Source organism: Prunus dulcis, chromosome 6, assembly GCF_902201215.1.
Source record: "Prunus dulcis chromosome 6, ALMONDv2, whole genome shotgun sequence".
NCBI classification, from domain to species: domain Eukaryota; kingdom Viridiplantae; phylum Streptophyta; class Magnoliopsida; order Rosales; family Rosaceae; genus Prunus; species Prunus dulcis.
This window is the reverse complement of record NC_047655.1, coordinates 3,325,314-3,342,281: the sequence shown is the minus strand read 5'-3', so window position 1 is coordinate 3,342,281 and position 16,968 is coordinate 3,325,314. Positions and strand designations below refer to the sequence as shown.

Below are 16,968 nucleotides of genomic sequence, written 5' to 3'. Positions count from 1 at the left end.
GGAAAATGTAGTTGGGATGAAAGGCCTTTCGTACCTTAAAGTTCAGTATTATTCATTTCGTATGTATATTTTCATGAATGCCAACCAAAAAGAATGGTTAGTCCACCAATAAAGGTGATCTGAATAACATGTGCCTTATTATTTTGAGGACCTTTTCTATTGAGAGGAGCGATAACATATTAGACTCACACACATTACATGAATGCTAGAACTTGAACTTGAGCTTTCTTGGACGGAACATGTGACTTATTATATGGCTGAGAGTATGAGAATCGTTAATTACCATGGTGGTGGTGGTGGCATATACATGCATGTCATAAATATAACACCTATTGGAACTTTGGGTGCCTCTCTTGAGACCTGAATATCCAACTTTGAAACGTATGTGAGTGTGAAAAAGAGAAAAACTTAACTTGTTTCTCAATCTTCTCCTGTCAGAAACATCAAAGATGGATTTGGCCATAAAACTTTGCACATAACTCATTGTTAATCGCTGCCTTTACAGAAGATTAGGGGAAAGAAAAGAAATTTTGTGAAGGGAAAAAAGTGGGCATTTTAAGGGAAAGATTATATGGGTATAATCATCAAATTGGGAGGGTTCTATAGAATTTTCCCATTGAAAATTTTATTTTTAAGATGGGTGAGCAAAGAGATGGTCGCAACAATAGCACCACTCCAATTTTGGGCAAAATTGGACGATTACTGTTCCCACGTCTTTGGGCTTTAAGAATCTGAAATAAGGCAAAAATACTCCTGATGCATGACACTCCCTATTTTGGTTTTGTTCCACTCATGAGTTTTGCTAGGCATAGTCGCCCACACACAGATGGATGATTGTCGGTTCCACTCTAGGGTTCAAACCCATCGACCGCATAGCCCTTAGAATTCGAGGTAAAATCAAGTGCAAACTTCACAAAGAAAATCTCGGTAAAGAACAGCAGATGACACAAATCATACAATGAAGAATTTACGATTTGAGAGAGACAGGTTATAAATCACATTGGACAACACTAAGTTTTGCTACACAAACTAAAGGAACATGGCCCAGCTTGGCAGCTTTTGCCATGCCCTTAATGCAGTGGTTGACTATCAAGCAGTAGCTGCATGGAAAACAACAAAATGTCTTGTCCTAAAGAGAGACCTGAAACCCAACTGAACTACCATAAACTTTAATTGCGAATCAAACACCATAAGCTCTGGAAGAATAACAACATTCAAAGTATTATGTTCAATAAATCACAAACGAAATATGCATCAAATAGAAAGGTAAACAGATTAGTTGTTTTGACCCAAAAAAGAAAGAAAAAACAGATTAGTTCTATAATGTCAAAATTTATGAAAGAAAGAGTTGTGAGCAGATGAGACGTACAAAAATTCAACAACTCAAAAACATATTTTAAAGCGCAGGAAATCAAGACCCAACTAATGAGATCCATAAATGTGCAGTATGACCTACTAAAGGCAGTTTGGTTTCCTTTCTTCTCTCCCCATGGAAATAAAGTCTGATCAACACCTGAAGATCCACCTAAAAAGTCAGCACCAGCAGTGAATAACCGGGGCCTCCTTGGATGGAATTTACAGTCCCTTACACCTGCATACAACCACAGTGCACAAAAATATTAGCTTCTATCTATATCTCCGCTTCTAAATTCTGCTCGTGAAAAACTTTTTGGGGTTTTGTATTTTAATATTGAATTATGCTTTGATACTGAGTTGACTAGAAATTTGGCCTGCAACTCTGGATATCCATTCCCTAAATCCTTAGAGCATCTTATCAAGTCCCTATTCTAGAGTGTAAGATATCTCACCATATTATACCTTCAAAAACATTGAAGCCCGTAAAAGTATGTTCATGACAGACATTAAAGCCAGCAATCAATAAACTTTTTGCACACGCTAGCCTTATTATATTCATTTTGTTAAGGCACCCAAGAGAACATAAACTAAAGAAAGCTATCAGTCTCACCTCTCCCATTTGAGCTTGTATTACCTCGGAGTATTTTCAACGGACAAATAAGTTGGTAACCATGCCATGAAAAAAAAATCCAGTGCAATCATCAGCATCTACCTTGTCTCATTGGTTTAGGACTGGTGCAACACTGTCAAACTTTTCCTTCCACACTTTCCAAGCATTCCTGACTTCATCCAATTCTGCATCAGGAATGCCTGTGTTTCTATCTAAGTTTTCAACCCATTCTTTCCAAGGATATCCTGAAGGTTCTAAGAACTTTGAAACTTCAGGCAACATAACAGATGTGTAGAACTCGTCAACTGCCTTAATAATTTCTTCTGATTCAACCATTGCCATCATTTCAGGCCTTGTTACATTTCCAGGTCGTCCTCTGATTGAAAATCTGTTTCCTCTTAAAAACAAAACTTCAGATGGGGCAAGTGGTAGGATTATCCGTGAGAACATGGCCAGTGATAATGTCAAAATCTCTCTTGGGAGTAACTTGCGCTTTATGGCCACAGCAGTTCCAACCATTTTGCGAATCTGGTAAGCACATAAAGAGTATTGTTATTGAATTAGTTCTCCAAGTAAGAAGCAGCCAAATGACAGGAAGAAGAAGCCTAAGTTATTTAGGTGAAATCTGAAATACAGACGAGAGGAACTAGAAAGGTTGTTGTACCATGTGTATGCATGTGTTAAAGAATTTTCAGGGTCACATTAAAATGACTTACTTGATGTAACATGAAAGACTCTCCCGAAATGGAAAGCTCGACATAATCATATCCAAGTGATTTCTCTAGCTTCCCACAAGAACAGAGAAAAATCTTTCTGAAATGAGAAGCACTTATTCTATCTCTTTCATCTGGTTCATATAACCATCTTGCACGGATGACTGAACCAGCACTTTGATCGTTGCCACCATCTCCCTGCTTCTCGCAAGCATTGCGTAAGTTGCCCTCACTATTGCTAGACGGTGAAGAATTTTGGTTCAGTACCTCGGCATCTGATTCTGGTGTATTTGTTCCATCAAAATTTTCACCCACATCACTTTCCTCAGACTCAGAGGCTGATGCCTCTCCAGTTGATCTCCCTGTTATTGACACACTTCCATGTCTACGTGATTTTTTTACAGGAAGCTTCCTCCTGTATTTAGATCGTATGGTATAATTATGAAAAGGATGTTCTCCCTGCAGAGTGCATTGACAGACACAGACTGTTCAACTCAAGAATTTTTTTTCTCAAGACAGCGACTAAATTAGATGCTGGAAGGAATCACAATGGTATAAAGGAAATGAATTTGAAGACAAAAACACCACACCTCGAAACAATTTAGTATACTATTGAAGTCTGAGATGTGATAATCAATTTCTGCTGCGCTGAAGTGGCTTTTGATTCCAATAACATCAGCAGGAAGGAGGTATGAATACATGCGCAGATTACACTCCTTTCTAGGATCAAAGCTCCTGAAAAAACAAGAAATCAAATTGACTACCATAAATAAACTTGTAGAGAAAAAGCAAGTGCATGTCATTACAACAAGAAGGGATATCTCAGGAAAATCTAGGTTAAACTAATATCTGCAAATTGCAACTATCACACTAACAAGGAAAAGCATGTCGTGACTCCACTTTCTAAATACCAAAATCTCTCACTCATTTCATACCTATTGATGGTATTCTATAATTTATACTAGAAAGGTGAATAACAAATGATCTCACCTCTGCGCAGGCAAAATGCTAAAAACTTTGATATTATGAGGAAGATAATAGTTAATGTGATTCACAAGGGCAATGCCATAAGGGTCTCCATCCCATGCTTTCTCAGGGATTTCCATTTTAAATGATATCATCGTCGCTAATGAGTGAACCTACAATATAAATTTCATCACAACAAATATCAAAAACCAACATCCTCATGGAATGCAGCAGCAAACAATAAGGTTGCAACAAACAAACAGAAATCATTATAAGTCAGTTTCATTACTCCTTTATCTGTTCGGCTACTTCTGGCCCACGCAATCTTGTTAAGGTTCCCGAGATTACTATCGCAGATACCGCCGGCATTGAATATGGCTGTTTCCAGTTCTTTTTCAATAGCTACATTTCAAAATTGTAATATGCATTTTAGCTATATCCCATCCACGCATGCTAAGCTGATTCAAATATGTCTGTTACATGTCAATGACTCAATGTTCAATATCTTATGGCATGGTCTTTTAACATCACTAGTTCATCCAAAATTTGTGGGGTTTATCTGCTCTATCAGTAATTTATAAAAATCAATAAATAAATAAATAATTTTCGTTATTTTCAAGCTAAAAGAAAATTTTCCACGGGCGAGGATGAAGAAACTTACTAGATAATGAATGTTCGTCTCGTTGCATTTGCAAGCCTGAAAGCAAATACATAAGAGAACTATAAAATATTGAACTTTGCATATAAAAAGGGAAAACACAATGAAAGTATCGAACTTTAATGTAATAAATTAACAACAGAAATCGTGAGATTTGAAACGGACCTCGGTAATCGGAGCCGACGTACCCGACCCGGAGAACCACTTTCTTCTTTCGAACGGATTGCCATTTCTCAAGGTGGGTTGAGGTTTGTTGAGCAGTAGAGGAGATGGAGGAGGAGCAGTAAATAAGGTTCAATCTAAGGGGTAAAATTGGTTTTGAGAAACGGAAGCTCTGAATTGGGAGTCTTGGAAGCCACAGCGAGAACGGGAGTCGCAGAGAAGAGATGGCCATGTTTGAAATTTGGAGAGCAGGCCACGGCTTCGTACTATTTGTGACTAGTGGGTGTACAGAATTTTGTGCTGATCTTCTGGGAGCTGCAAAATTTTGTGCTAAATTTGAGTTTTTTATTTATTTTGTCCTCATCAATTTAATTTATGTCAATCGGTTTAGTCTGGTAAAAAAAGGCTTTTGTGGCTCCTCTTCTCTTCCTAACTTTCACCCCAAAAAAAAAAAAAAAAAAAATCTAACTTATATATGTTTGGGTTGTATTAATAAAATGAATTAGATATACCGATAAGGTTTAGTTCAATGAAAAATGACATTGACTTGCAAGCTAATAGTCTCAAATTCAAACCTTTATAGCATCTTGTTGCAAGCTAGTAGTGTGTGAGACAGAAACATCCCTTCTTTTATTGTTTAGATAATCATTTGTATTAAAAACAGAAGTTAGATATTATTTATTTTAATCATGTTACATGAATAATTAGGATTGCATGATATTCGATTATCGTTTGTACTACGCATATCAACAAAAACTTTATATCGTAAATTAATAAATAATTGAGAAAAAAATTTGCCGCTAAAGATAGAGAACGAATTGGGTTATGAATTTTGGTCTTTGTGTCAAGTAACTGATATCAATGTGTAAGATTGAGCATAGAATTTTATTGAGTACTACTACCATTCAATGTTATTAATCCATGTATAATTGATATGCATGATTTTAATAAATAAGTATATTTGTTATAATATGAGCAAATTTGTAACACTATATGACAATGTGACAGTTTAATATTTACATAAAATTAATCAATTAAGCATAACTATAAGAGATTAATAATAAATATAAATAAAAAATTAAATATATTTAAAGAGTACAGCTGCGTGGCTATACTATTTAACTATTCAAATATATTTTAAACGTATAGTCGGACCGCTATACTTTTTGAATATTAATATTTAAAACGTACAGCTGCGCGTCTATACGATTTAAATATATTCGAATATTTATTTTTATTTATTCGAATATGCATATTTTATTTTTATTTATATAAAAACAAAATGAGTTTTTTAAGTTTAATATTTCATATTAAGAAATAAATTAGCCTTATTTGATTACTTTATTTACTAATTATACTTCAATTCTGATTTATTTAGTGAATAATTAGTATTTAAATATTTTAATTATTTTAATAAATTACTCAATATATAGTATTTAATTATTTTAATTATTTTGTGGAATTTATTTTTTAAAAATTTCGTACAAATTAGTTTGTTTAGTTTAATATTTTTATTTAAGTAATATCTTGGCCTTATTTAATTACTTTAATTAGTAATTAGTTTTTAGTTATTTTGTTTAGTGAATAATAATTATTTAAATATTCTAATTAATTTAAGAAATTACTTAAGAAATAATATTTAATTCTTTTAAATTAAATTATGGACTTGAAAAACTATTTTTAATTTCCAAAAGTATTTTAAAATAGTTTCTATTATTTAAAAATCATGGAAAATTCTTTTAAATACCAAAAAATATTGTAAAAACTATTTTAGTATTCCAAAAATTGATTTTAGTCTCCAAACCCGAAATTCAAGTCTTGAACCAAAAAAACCTAACTTCCAAACTTGTTCCAAAACAGTTCTCAAGCATCAAATGACAGGACCTGACCCAATTTTCACTTTGGAATTCGAGCCAAGTCCTGTGCGTGTCCGACACCTGGAGAATGTCGGGCACAAAAGACCCTTTTACCCTTCTCGTAACAAATTCTCTTTAAAATTCCCTTAAACTTCTGCCGAAATTTCGGCAGAGTCTCCCCTGTATTTTGACCAATCCCAAAATTTTTCACCTGTTAAACAATCAGTAAAACCATCCCAACAGCCAGAACATCTGAAGAAACAGATCTCAGCTCCATTTAAAGCATACTAAACTCAAGGCATTCTATATATAAATCATATTCAAGCTCGAAAAGTTTCGCACAACAGTACTTAAATCAAAGCTTGCATAAAAGCTCTGTACTCAAACCTTGCAAAACTGAACAATTATATATAGGTATCAATGCCTGAAAAATCAGAGAAGCTGATATCAAATAACTGAAAATCATAATTAAATAAAGAAAACTCAAAATCCTTTGAAAATACCACCTATTTGTACCCCTGTCATATCCGTCAATTCCCTGGCAGGTCTCGGGCGCCACGCAGTCTACCCGAGCCGCAAACTGGCGAAATCAGGGGACTATGATCAGCCTGTCCCGCCGGCAGATTCCTCGATGACACCAAGTCAGCTCGAGTCGCTCTGGCAGGATGCAGGGGACCGTAGTCAGCCTGATCCGCAATCCTGGCAGGTCTCGGGGACACAGAGTCAGCCGAGCCGCAATCCTGGCATGTCTCGGGACACCAAGTCTGCCGAGCCGCAAATCCTGGCACTCACGGTCCGAGCGTCCCCGAAACTCGTGAGGCAAAGTCGAGTGCACTGACATAAACTGAAATCGGACTGGATGTCCGTAGACATCGGTCCAACTGTGGGTAATCACCAAAGAAAATGGGTACGAGGTGGGTTTAAAATAAATTCCTTTAGAAAAATTTGATTAATAACTGAAATCTCAAATTGTGCTGCTATTTCAACTGATTCCAACCTCAAACTCTGTTTCTATAACTGGTAAATAAGCAGCACAGATTTATAGAACTATTACTGTACTAATCATGTTCGAAACCACAATAAGGTTTACTCAAGATCAAATAAAGAAATTTATTCAAATAAACTCATTTATAAAAACTAATTTATATAAAATCAATATAAAATCACTTATGAAATCTTACTTATAGAAATCCTCTATATAACTCATTTATATAAAATAATTCATGAAAGAAAGTCCACTCACTGATGGTCCGAGCTAATTGGACCTCTTGAAGGTTTCTTCTGGGGTCCTGTCGGGCTCCTGGTGCCTGATTACCCATAATAATAAATTAATACACTGCTGAATGAAAGAATTAAATTAAATACCCTGCCCCCGACTCCTAGAAGTATGTGCATTCAAATCCAAATTACTCCTGAGCCCACATTAACTTTTTAGACTCTTTGATCAGTTTTGGAAGACCCGACGCTTAATTAGGCGATAAGCTGTCTGATCGGCCGACCCGGGACCCCGCGGGTCCACGGCCTCCGATGGCCAATCTGGGCTTCTCTAAAGGTTCCTCGTAGAGAAGGAACCATGTTCGGCGAATTTGGTCCGAAACGGACGGTCGGATTAGCCAAAATCACGTTATCGCTTAAAATCCAAACCCTAGCCCCAGGGTTCGCGATTCCGGAGTATCCAGGACTCCAATTCGCAATCCGTCGAATCCTACACGATCCTGACATCATGTAGACTGATATATCCGAAATCCAGCGCGATCCGATTATTTAACGACACTGCACCCACGGATCGCGCTATATGAAAAATCCGTTCGGGGCTCAAACGGACTCCGAATCGAGATCCGCGAAATCCCACACGCTCGTGACGACACGAGGGTCACAAAACTGCACAGAATTACATCATTATCCTCGCCCACGCGCTCCAGCACGCGCAGGCAGCTTTGGGTGTCCAAAGCGATACCGGGTGGCCGAAAAATCTCAAAACCAAGACTCCAAACTCCTACCCTAGGTAAAACACCCCATTTGGAGTCACTTTTGTTCTTGGACATACCCCAAAAAGTGACCGGAAACAGCAGTTTTAGGCAGCCGAAGTTTCGGCCAGAATTCAAATCGAAAATTGATCGCTTTAGAGCTAAAATCGATCGAAGCCCATACATCCATTAGCTAGAACACGGAAAATAGCTGAGAAACCATACCTTACTCGATCGATTTGGTGGAGAAACGAAGGAGAAATTCGAACTGGAAGGAGAACACGAAAGTCGGCAACAATGGCAGATTCCGGTGCCCCCGCGGCTGGTGTTGGTCGGAAAAGAACTGCGGTTGTGTCACGGTTCCAACGGTACCCACGTCGGAGATCAAGACCGCCTGTGGTGGCCGGGGCAACGACTTGAAGGAGCGGAGGTCGCGGGCGGGGTGGCTTCGGGAAGAGAGAGAGCTCTGACGGGGGAGAGGAGAGAGAGATATAAAAATCTGACTTTTTGACCAAATTATCGTTTTGCCCTTCGCAGTTTTTAGACCATATCTTCTTCGTTACAGCTCCGATTTGGGTCTACTCCGTGTCTACGAACTCATTTCGCCGCGCTCTACGCAATGGCTTAAATGGAATTCCCAAATTCTTTCTCGATTAAAAAGTCAAATTTTCCCCCATTAAAATATGCGAGGGCAAACTTGTCTTTTTGCTAAAAGATATTTTCCTTACTTTTTAGATATTTTCTTTCTTTTTAGATATTTTGGTTTGGGTTATTACATCAAACCCTAACCATAAGTCGACTCTAGGGCACTTATGACTCAATTAGGCTTTGATACTCATGTAACTCGACGTAATATTTTCCGATTAGGGTTTTGATATCAATGTACGACATAATTGGACCTAATCCTAGTTAGTTGGGCTTGCTGATTTGTTGCTATTTTAAATATATTCGAATATTGATATTTTATATTTTATATTATATATTTATTTTTTTAATCAAAAATAGTTTTTTAAGTTTAATATTTGTAATTAAAAAATATCTTAGCCTTATTTAATTACTTTAATTACTAATTATATTTTAATTATTAATTATTTAGTTAATAATTATTATTTAAATATTTAAATTAATTTCATAAATTACGCAGTATATAGTAATCAATTATTTTAAATTATTTTGTGGACTTTAAAAAATAAATTTTCGTACAGATTAGTTTGTTTAGTTTAATATTTCTAATTAAGTAATATCTTAACATTATTTAATTACTTTAATTATCATTTATTCAGTGAATAATTAGTATTGAAATATTTTCAGAAATTACTTAATAAATAGTATTTAATGCTTTTAAATATTTTTATGGACTTGATATTTTTAATTTCCAAAACAATTTTAAAAATAGTTTATGTTATTTAAAAAATTCTGGAAAATTCTTTTAAGTACCCAAAAATATTGTAAAACCTATTTTAGTATTTCTAAAATTGATTTTAGCCTTCAAACACAAAATTCGAGTCTCAAACCAAAAAACCTGACTTCCAAACTTTTTTCAAAACCGTTTTGGAAATCTAAAACCCTAACTATGAGCCTACTCTTGTTTCAACCAAATCAAAATTATTTTAGTCCGATTTGAAGTTCGAACAAAAGCACTTGGTTTATTTTGGTTTGGCCGGTTTAAACGATTTGACCAATTCCAAGGGGTGGGATTTTGCCCACCTATAGCCCCTTTCAGAAAAAGCCCTCAACATAACAACACTTTTAGCCCATTCAGAATTAGCGTAAAGTCCACAGCTAAAAGCCCATGGTACCTTAAAACACCCTAACGTTGTAGATCACGGTAGCAGAGCTATAATTTGTTTCATTTTGTCTTCTTCCTTGGCTCTCTATCTTCACTTTCGCCCTGTTATCTTCTTCCATCTCTGGTTTCCGTTAAACCCTATATAACCCTCCGATCCCAAACCCTAGAAAATCCACACTCCAGTCTCACACCCTCCGTAAACGACGTCGTCCCCCTTTACCCCATCACAGAGGGACCCATGAATCCCTCCACCCTCACACCGCAGCGTTCCGTTTTCCACTCGCCGTTCCTCAACCCCATTTCTCTCCCCGCCGCAACCTCCGGACAGAGCAGACGACGCCGTTTCAGAGTCTCATTTCCCCGAAACTCAGCCACCCCCTCGGACCAATCAACCGGCGCCACGTCAACGCCGCCTCCCGATGTATTCGGAGGCAAGAGAGAGCTCAGGGGCATCCAGCCCGTCGTCGAGAAGCTGTCGCCGCCTCTCCGTTTGGCGACCTCGGCAATTGTCATCGCCGGTGCTGTGGCTGCGGGTTACGGGTTGGGTCTCCGGTTAAGCAAGTCGCAAAACGCAGCGTTTGGCGGTGCAGCAGTGCTCGGAGCCGCCGGTGGGGCTGCCGCTTACGCTTTGAACTCTTGTGCTCCTGAAGTCGCCGCCATCGATTTGCACAATTACGTAGCTGGGGTCGACGATCCCAAGGCTGTTAAGAAGGAGGACATAGAAGGCATTGCAAGAAAGTGAGAATCAAGTAGCAAAATTCTCAACGGGGTTTTTCAATTTACAGCGAGTTTAATTGAATTGAATTTTAAAATTTGTTAATTTTGCAGATATGGTGTGAGCAAGCAAGACGAGGCTTTTAATGCCGAGCTCTGTGATTTGTACTGTCGTTTTGTCACTTCTGTTCTTCCTCCTGGAGCCGAAGAACTTAAAGGTGACGAAGTTGAGACAATCGTGAGCTTCAAAAATTCTCTGGGCATTGATGATCCTGAAGCAGCTTCAATGCATATGGAGGTGGGTCTTTATTTACTTATCTGTTTGTGAAAGCAAATGTATCTACTTCTTTCTCCACCTCAAGCTTGTTAGCAATTTTTGGTTTCAGATTGGTAGGCGAATTTTCAGACAGAGGCTTGAGACTGACCGTGAGGGTGATCTAGAGCAGCGTCGGGTAGGTCTTTTCTGCTTGAAACTTTGAGCTTGTTGCACCTTTTTTGAATAATTGAGGTTCAGGGCTTTGACCATTGTTAGTGAGTCTCCAGTGCAGGCATTTCAGAAGCTGATATATGTTTCAACTCTTGTGTTCGGAGATGCTTCGTCTTTCCTCTTACCTTGGAAGCGTGTTTTCAAGATCACCGATTCCCAGGTATCCTAGTTTGCAATTGCTGTGACTGTTAATATGTTCATACTTTGTGCTGTATACCTGGAGTCATTGTTCTTCCCATCTTAAAAGTTAATTTATCGTGGTCTAAACTTAATTTGGTCAAATTCACATGATATCATAATTCAGTGTTCATTGTTTTTTTTTTTTTTTGGCTGCATGATTCACGATTCTCTTTTGCTGGTAGGTGGAGCTGGCTGTCCGTGATAATGCCCAGCGTTTATATGCTTCCAAGCTAAAATCAGTTGGCAGAGGTAACCACATCATCCATTAAGGCCTTTATCATTCACTACCCAGTTAGAAGCAGGATATAAACCCTGAGCCATTGAAATTTGTGTTTAAATTTGACCTCTTGTAGGGAATTGTTCATGCGCTTGTTTGATTATTTGTTATATTCTAAATCTGTATTTCTTAAACGACGACATCCTTACTGTTGGCATTTATTAGTTTGATGGCCCATTTTAAGACTCTACAATTTGTTAATTATCTCAAAGGGAGTGGCAGGGTTAACATATGATGTTACTTGCTCAAAGTCTCTCTTTTCAAGTAATTTTTCAAAAGAGAATTTCAATAGATGATTTTAGCAGTTTGGTTATACAAGATTGTGACGCTCTTACTCAGTTTATGCTTTAATTTCTGACAAAGTTAACTATAATATTGTCAGATATTGATGCGGAGCAGCTCGTTAGGCTTAAAGAAGCACAACACGCGTATCGGCTTTCTGATGAGGTACCTTCTTTGCAATGTGTTTGCTAGACCTGCAGCAGTTTTCTAATAGTTGTTTCTCAATGTGGATAATTCTTTTTGATGCAGTATGCAGAGGACTTGTTCAAGGAACACGCAAGAAAATTAGTCGAGGCAAATATTTCAGCAGCACTTAGTATAATCAAGTCCAGAACAAGGGCAGCGTATGTTCACTATCCATAAATAACTACAGCTGATTACTATGTTTATCTGTCCTAAAACTTAAGCTGCTATTGTCTAAATTTAGCTAGGATTTAGTTGTGTATGATTCCTTTTCCTTTTCTGTATGAACTAGTCAGAGAGATTATGTTCCTGCACAATATGAATGTACAAAGATATTTTATTCTTTTTGAGTTCTGTTAAAGATTTTTTTGGCTCCAGTAACATTAAATGGTTGTTCAAAATTGTAACACTAGTAGCATCTAACAAATTTAGCTTTTTAGTAGGGGAGTCACGCATGTTGTGGAAGAGCTTGAGAAGATGCTAGCATTCAATAGTTTGCTCATCTCACTAAAGAACCAGCCAGATGCAGCTCGCTTTGCACCTGGGGTTGGTCCAATTTCTTTACTTGGTAAGAATCTGCACTGTTTTCTTGCTTGTATGTTTCTAATCGCTCAGTTTTGTACACCCTGCTGTGCTTACTTGTATCTCTGAATTAGGCGGAGAGTATTATGGTGATAGAAAGATTGACGACTTGAAGCTCCTTTTCAGAGCATATGTTACGGATTCTTTATCCACAGGTCGCTTGGAAGAGAATAAGGTAAACAAAGGCTTGTGTGCATACTTTTCACTTTATGAACTGCATTAACAACTGCTACCGCTGCTGCTGCCGCCATTTCTTCTATTGTTATTCATAATTAACTTTTGCCTGTGTAGCTTTCCGCCTTGAATCAGTTAAGGAATATATTTGGTTTAGGCAAACGAGAGGCAGAATCCATTGTGCTTGATGTTACTTCGAAGGTATACCGTAAACGTCTTTCACAGGCTGTTAGTGCGGGTGAGTTAGAAGCAGCAGATAGCAAAGCAGCCTTCCTTCAAAATATCTGTGAAGAGCTGCACTTTGATCCAGAGAGAGCAAGTCAGATTCACGAAGGTAATGGAAGTTGTAATGCTTGTCATATGCACAGCTTATTTTTAAATATCCACTGTGGATACTCGCTATCTTCGGTCAGTTTTTATTTAATAATGTTTATGCAATAATTGGCATCCGATTTTAGTTATACATTTGATTCTCTGATATTTGGTATTGGCTAGTGTTTTAGTTGCTGACTTGCTGGTTTGAACATTAGAATGGAAAGAAATCAAGATTGAAATGAAATGGAATCAAAATGAGAATATAATTGGCATTATCCATCAGTTTAGGGGAATGGACATTCCATAGGAAAGGCAATTTCCATTTTTTGGTCAATCAAGACAGTCAAACGTGCATTTAGGAATATCTGTTCCATGCCTTAGTTCATTCCAATGAACCAAACACTACCTTAGTGCTATAATGGATAGTCTGTTTGTTCCTCTTAGAATCTGACTTGCTTTTCTTGTTAAAGAAATTTACCGGCAAAAGCTTCAGCTTTGTGTTGCTGATGGAGAGCTGAACGAGGAGGATGTTGCTGCATTGTTGAGGCTACGGGTGATGCTTTGTATACCTCAGCAGACTGTTGAAGCTGCCCATTCAGATATCTGTGGCAGTTTGTTTGAAAAGGTCAATGCATTTCTTCTTTTAATTCCTCTGTCTGTTATCTTATCTGAGATCCATGGTTATCATGGGACAGTACTATTTTCCCCAAGACCCTTCATCTGCATGTGTACACTTACCCCGAAGATTTGTTTCTTAGTTTTAGTTGCGCCTTAGCTCAGCCTTCCTATGAGTGGATCCGTTATTCATGAAGTTTTTAGATGCTTTAATATGTTGAAAAGCAGTCTGCTATTGTGAAACAAGCTTTATACTGATTTGTATTGGTTTCTGTCCAGGTTGTGAAGGAAGCAATTGCATCTGGTGTTGATGGTTACGACGCTGATGTAAAACAAGCTGTGAGAAAGGCAGCTCATGGTTTGCGATTGTCTAGGGAAGCTGCCATGTCTATAGCCGGCAAGGCAGTGAGTATCCACTTTGATTGCTTCTTTTGATGTGAAGTTTGTGAATTCGAATTTAATGTCTTCTTTTCTTCTTTGCGTACTTTTACTATCATGCAGGTCCGAAAGATTTTTATTAACTACGTAAAACGAGCACGGTCAGTTGGGAGCCGTACTGAGGCTGCAAAAGAACTTAAAAAAATGATAGCTTTCAACACATTAGTTGTGACTGAATTGGTGGCAGACATAAAAGGGGAATCATCTGATGATACCTCTACAGAAGAGCCAATAAAGGAGCAAGAAATAGAGGTTCTAGAGGATGAGGAATGGGAATCTATTCAGACACTTAGAAAGATAAGACCCGACAAGGAACTTGCTGCAAAGTTGGGGAAGCCTGGCCAGACTGAGATAACACTTAAAGATGACCTTCAGGAAAGAGAGAGGACTGACCTCTACAAAACATACTTACTCTTTTGTATAACTGGTGAAGTGAAGAGGATTCCATTTGGTGCTCAGATAACTACAAAGAAGGATGATTCAGAATATGTGCTACTAAATCAGCTTGGGGGGATATTGGGTTTGAGCACTACGGAGATAGTGGAAGTACACAGAAGCCTGGCCGAACAAGCTTTCAGGCAACAGGCTGAGGTGATTTTAGCTGATGGACAATTGACAAAAGCCAGGGTAGAGCAACTTAATGAGTTGCAGAAGCAAGTTGGGTTACCTCCGCAATATGTGCAAAAGATAATAAAGAATATAACAACTACAAAAATGGCAGCTGCCATTGAAACCGCTATTGGTCAGGGGAGGCTCAATATTAAGCAGATAAGAGAACTTAAAGAATCAAGTGTTGATTTAGACAGCATGATATCTGAAACCTTGCGAGAGAGCCTGTTTAAAAAAACTGTAGACGAGATATTCTCATCAGGCACTGGAGAGTTTGATGAGGAGGAAGTCTATGAGAAAATCCCGTTAGATCTCAATATTAATGCTGAGAAGGCTAAGAATGTTGTTCAAGAGCTTGCACGGAGCAGATTATCAAACTCACTGATTCAAGCTGTGTCACTTTTGAGGCAGAGAAATCGTCAAGGAGTGGTATGGATTTTGTTTATCTGTTATTATTTTAGTCCTGCAAGTGCTGAGTGCTAATTTTGGTTGGTGGATACTTTGGAAATGGGCTGGTAAGATTTGACTGATTTGCACGGAAAAATCTGATGCCTTGCTTCTGTTTGCAGGTTTCTTCTCTTAATGACTTGCTGGCTTGTGACAAAGCTGTACCTGCCAAGCCACTTTCATGGGATGTGCCAGAGGAGCTAGCCGATCTGTTTGCTATATACCTGAAAAGTGACCCAGCACCAGAGAAATTATTGCGCTTGCAGTATCTGCTGGACATTAATGATTCTACGGCAGCTTCTCTCCGGGAGATGGGAGATAGATTACAAACTATTGGCGCAGAGGAGGAAAACTTTGTATTCTGAGAAGGCGCAATGGGGAATAGGCCTCTGCCTGATTGGCTCATTTTTGTTCACCATCTTGTTTCCATGATAGAGAGCAAATGAGAGAATTTATAATGTGATTATAGACAAGTTGTCAATCCAACATGAAATTATGAAAGTCTGGGTAGCTGCAAAATAAGATTTGTATTGTCTTTTTATTTTTGTTATACGAGGAAGTTATCGACTGAGTAAATGTTTTATGTATCAGGGAAGCTCACTGCTGTTTTGGAATTTAATAGTTACTCTGCACCGGCTTGACACAAAACGTTGCATGCTAAGGCCATGTTTCATCCTTCAACTCTGATCGCGTCAGTTGCTGCAGAACTGTGGGATGTCCAGTCAATCAATCTCAGCAAATTAAGCTAATTAGCGTCTTCAATACTCTTACATAACCCTTTTGTCAATAATTCGTAGCAAAAATGCTGACCAACCAGACATGAAAATCTTGGAATTTTTACTGTCACCTGAGTTGTACTTGCTGGGGAAGTAATCTTCTGACATTGACGATCCTATCAACTTGGGGGTTTGACGTTGAGACAGATTTGAGTTAGGTCAATTAGTTAGGTTAATGTGCACACCCTCTCTCACTCGAGTTCGAATCTTCCTCGTAGATTACAGTAGTTAGAATCTTGCATTGTGAAAAAAAAACTTTGGGGATTTTGAGGAAAATCATGGCCAAAGACAAAAGGGGTACTAGAAGGTGGCAATTATGGGCTCGTTTGGGAGTGATTTTGGATAAATCAAAAATCACTTTAAGTGGTTCTAAGTGATTTTATAGAGAAGCACATAGGAGGTGGTTATCTGCTGAAGTGATTCTGGCATATCTAGAATCACTCTCAAACGAGTCCTATATTAGATGTGGTATTAGGTCCACTGAGTCCATATTATCTCATTTCCTTTCATGATTTTACTTTAGCTTATATGGAATTGTCAAACATGAAATAGCCATTTTCAAAGGACAAAACGAAAGCTTTGAATTTAATCCTCCAGACACCCACTAAATTCGTATATAACAAGTTTGGGGCATTTAGACTTTGCTTACCTTTCTAAAGCGCTTTATGGAATTTGTGTTCTACAGACGTAGGAAGATTCTAAAGTTTGGGGCAATTGCAAAAACATTTTTTTCCAATTTCAACCAGGTTCATGCAAAGGTGGTAGTAAAATAACATATGCAAGTTGCAATTTACCTTTTGTTGGTTTGACTA

At 37.8% G+C, this 16,968-nt stretch overlaps 2 protein-coding genes across 3 annotated transcripts; one reads left to right on the top strand and one right to left on the bottom strand.

Moving 5' to 3' along the window:
• Window positions 1-1,213: 1,213 nt before the first annotated feature.
• LOC117629539 (putative tRNA pseudouridine synthase) lies at window positions 1,214-4,780 on the bottom strand. 2 transcript variants are annotated; one of them, XR_004586116.1, is made up of 8 exons: window positions 4,469-4,780; window positions 4,307-4,342; window positions 3,935-4,047; window positions 3,670-3,818; window positions 3,270-3,414; window positions 2,683-3,138; window positions 1,967-2,494; window positions 1,214-1,591 (listed from the first exon to the last, which is right to left on the bottom strand). XR_004586116.1 is itself a non-coding variant. In XM_034362050.1 (8 exons), exons 1-7 carry the CDS (start codon window positions 4,695-4,697, stop codon window positions 2,075-2,077), a joined length of 1,548 nt encoding a protein of 515 aa, XP_034217941.1. In that variant the 5' UTR covers window positions 4,698-4,780; the 3' UTR covers window positions 1,214-1,591; window positions 2,069-2,074. The 2 variants fall into 2 exon arrangements, 1 of the variants encoding a protein (XP_034217941.1); XM_034362050.1 differs by having other exon boundaries at window positions 2,069-2,494.
• A 5,330-nt stretch (window positions 4,781-10,110) lies between these two features.
• Window positions 10,111-15,999, top strand: LOC117631123 (protein TIC110, chloroplastic). The gene is made up of 14 exons (XM_034364084.1): window positions 10,111-10,815; window positions 10,906-11,089; window positions 11,178-11,243; window positions 11,340-11,438; window positions 11,641-11,707; window positions 12,118-12,182; window positions 12,267-12,361; window positions 12,641-12,768; window positions 12,857-12,957; window positions 13,074-13,290; window positions 13,742-13,896; window positions 14,166-14,291; window positions 14,388-15,362; window positions 15,503-15,999. The coding sequence occupies exons 1-14, from the start codon at window positions 10,316-10,318 to the stop codon at window positions 15,743-15,745; spliced, it is 3,021 nt and encodes a 1,006-aa protein (XP_034219975.1). The 5' UTR covers window positions 10,111-10,315; the 3' UTR covers window positions 15,746-15,999.
• The last annotated feature ends 969 nt before the right edge of the window (window positions 16,000-16,968 follow it).

What these genes read in the sequence shown, in the direction of transcription:
- LOC117631123 (XM_034364084.1), top strand. Translation starts at nt 10,316, where the DNA reads ATGAATCCCTCCACCCTCACACCGCAGCGTTCCGTTTTCCACTCGCCG. An exon ending in CGTATCGGCTTTCTGATGAG is followed by an intron (nt 12,183 to 12,266) that starts GTACCTTCTTTG and finishes TTTTTGATGCAG; the next exon opens with TATGCAGAGGACTTGTTCAA. An exon ending in AAGTCCAGAACAAGGGCAGC is followed by an intron (nt 12,362 to 12,640) that starts GTATGTTCACTA and finishes TTAGCTTTTTAG; the next exon opens with TAGGGGAGTCACGCATGTTG.
- LOC117629539 (XM_034362050.1), bottom strand. Translation starts at nt 4,697, where the DNA reads ATGGCCATCTCTTCTCTGCGACTCCCGTTCTCGCTGTGGCTTCCAAGA. An exon ending in CGTCGGCTCCGATTACCGAG is followed by an intron (nt 4,343 to 4,468) that starts GTCCGTTTCAAA and finishes ATTTGCTTTCAG; the next exon opens with GCTTGCAAATGCAACGAGAC. An exon ending in AGCATTTTGCCTGCGCAGAG is followed by an intron (nt 3,415 to 3,669) that starts GTGAGATCATTT and finishes TTGTTTTTTCAG; the next exon opens with GAGCTTTGATCCTAGAAAGG.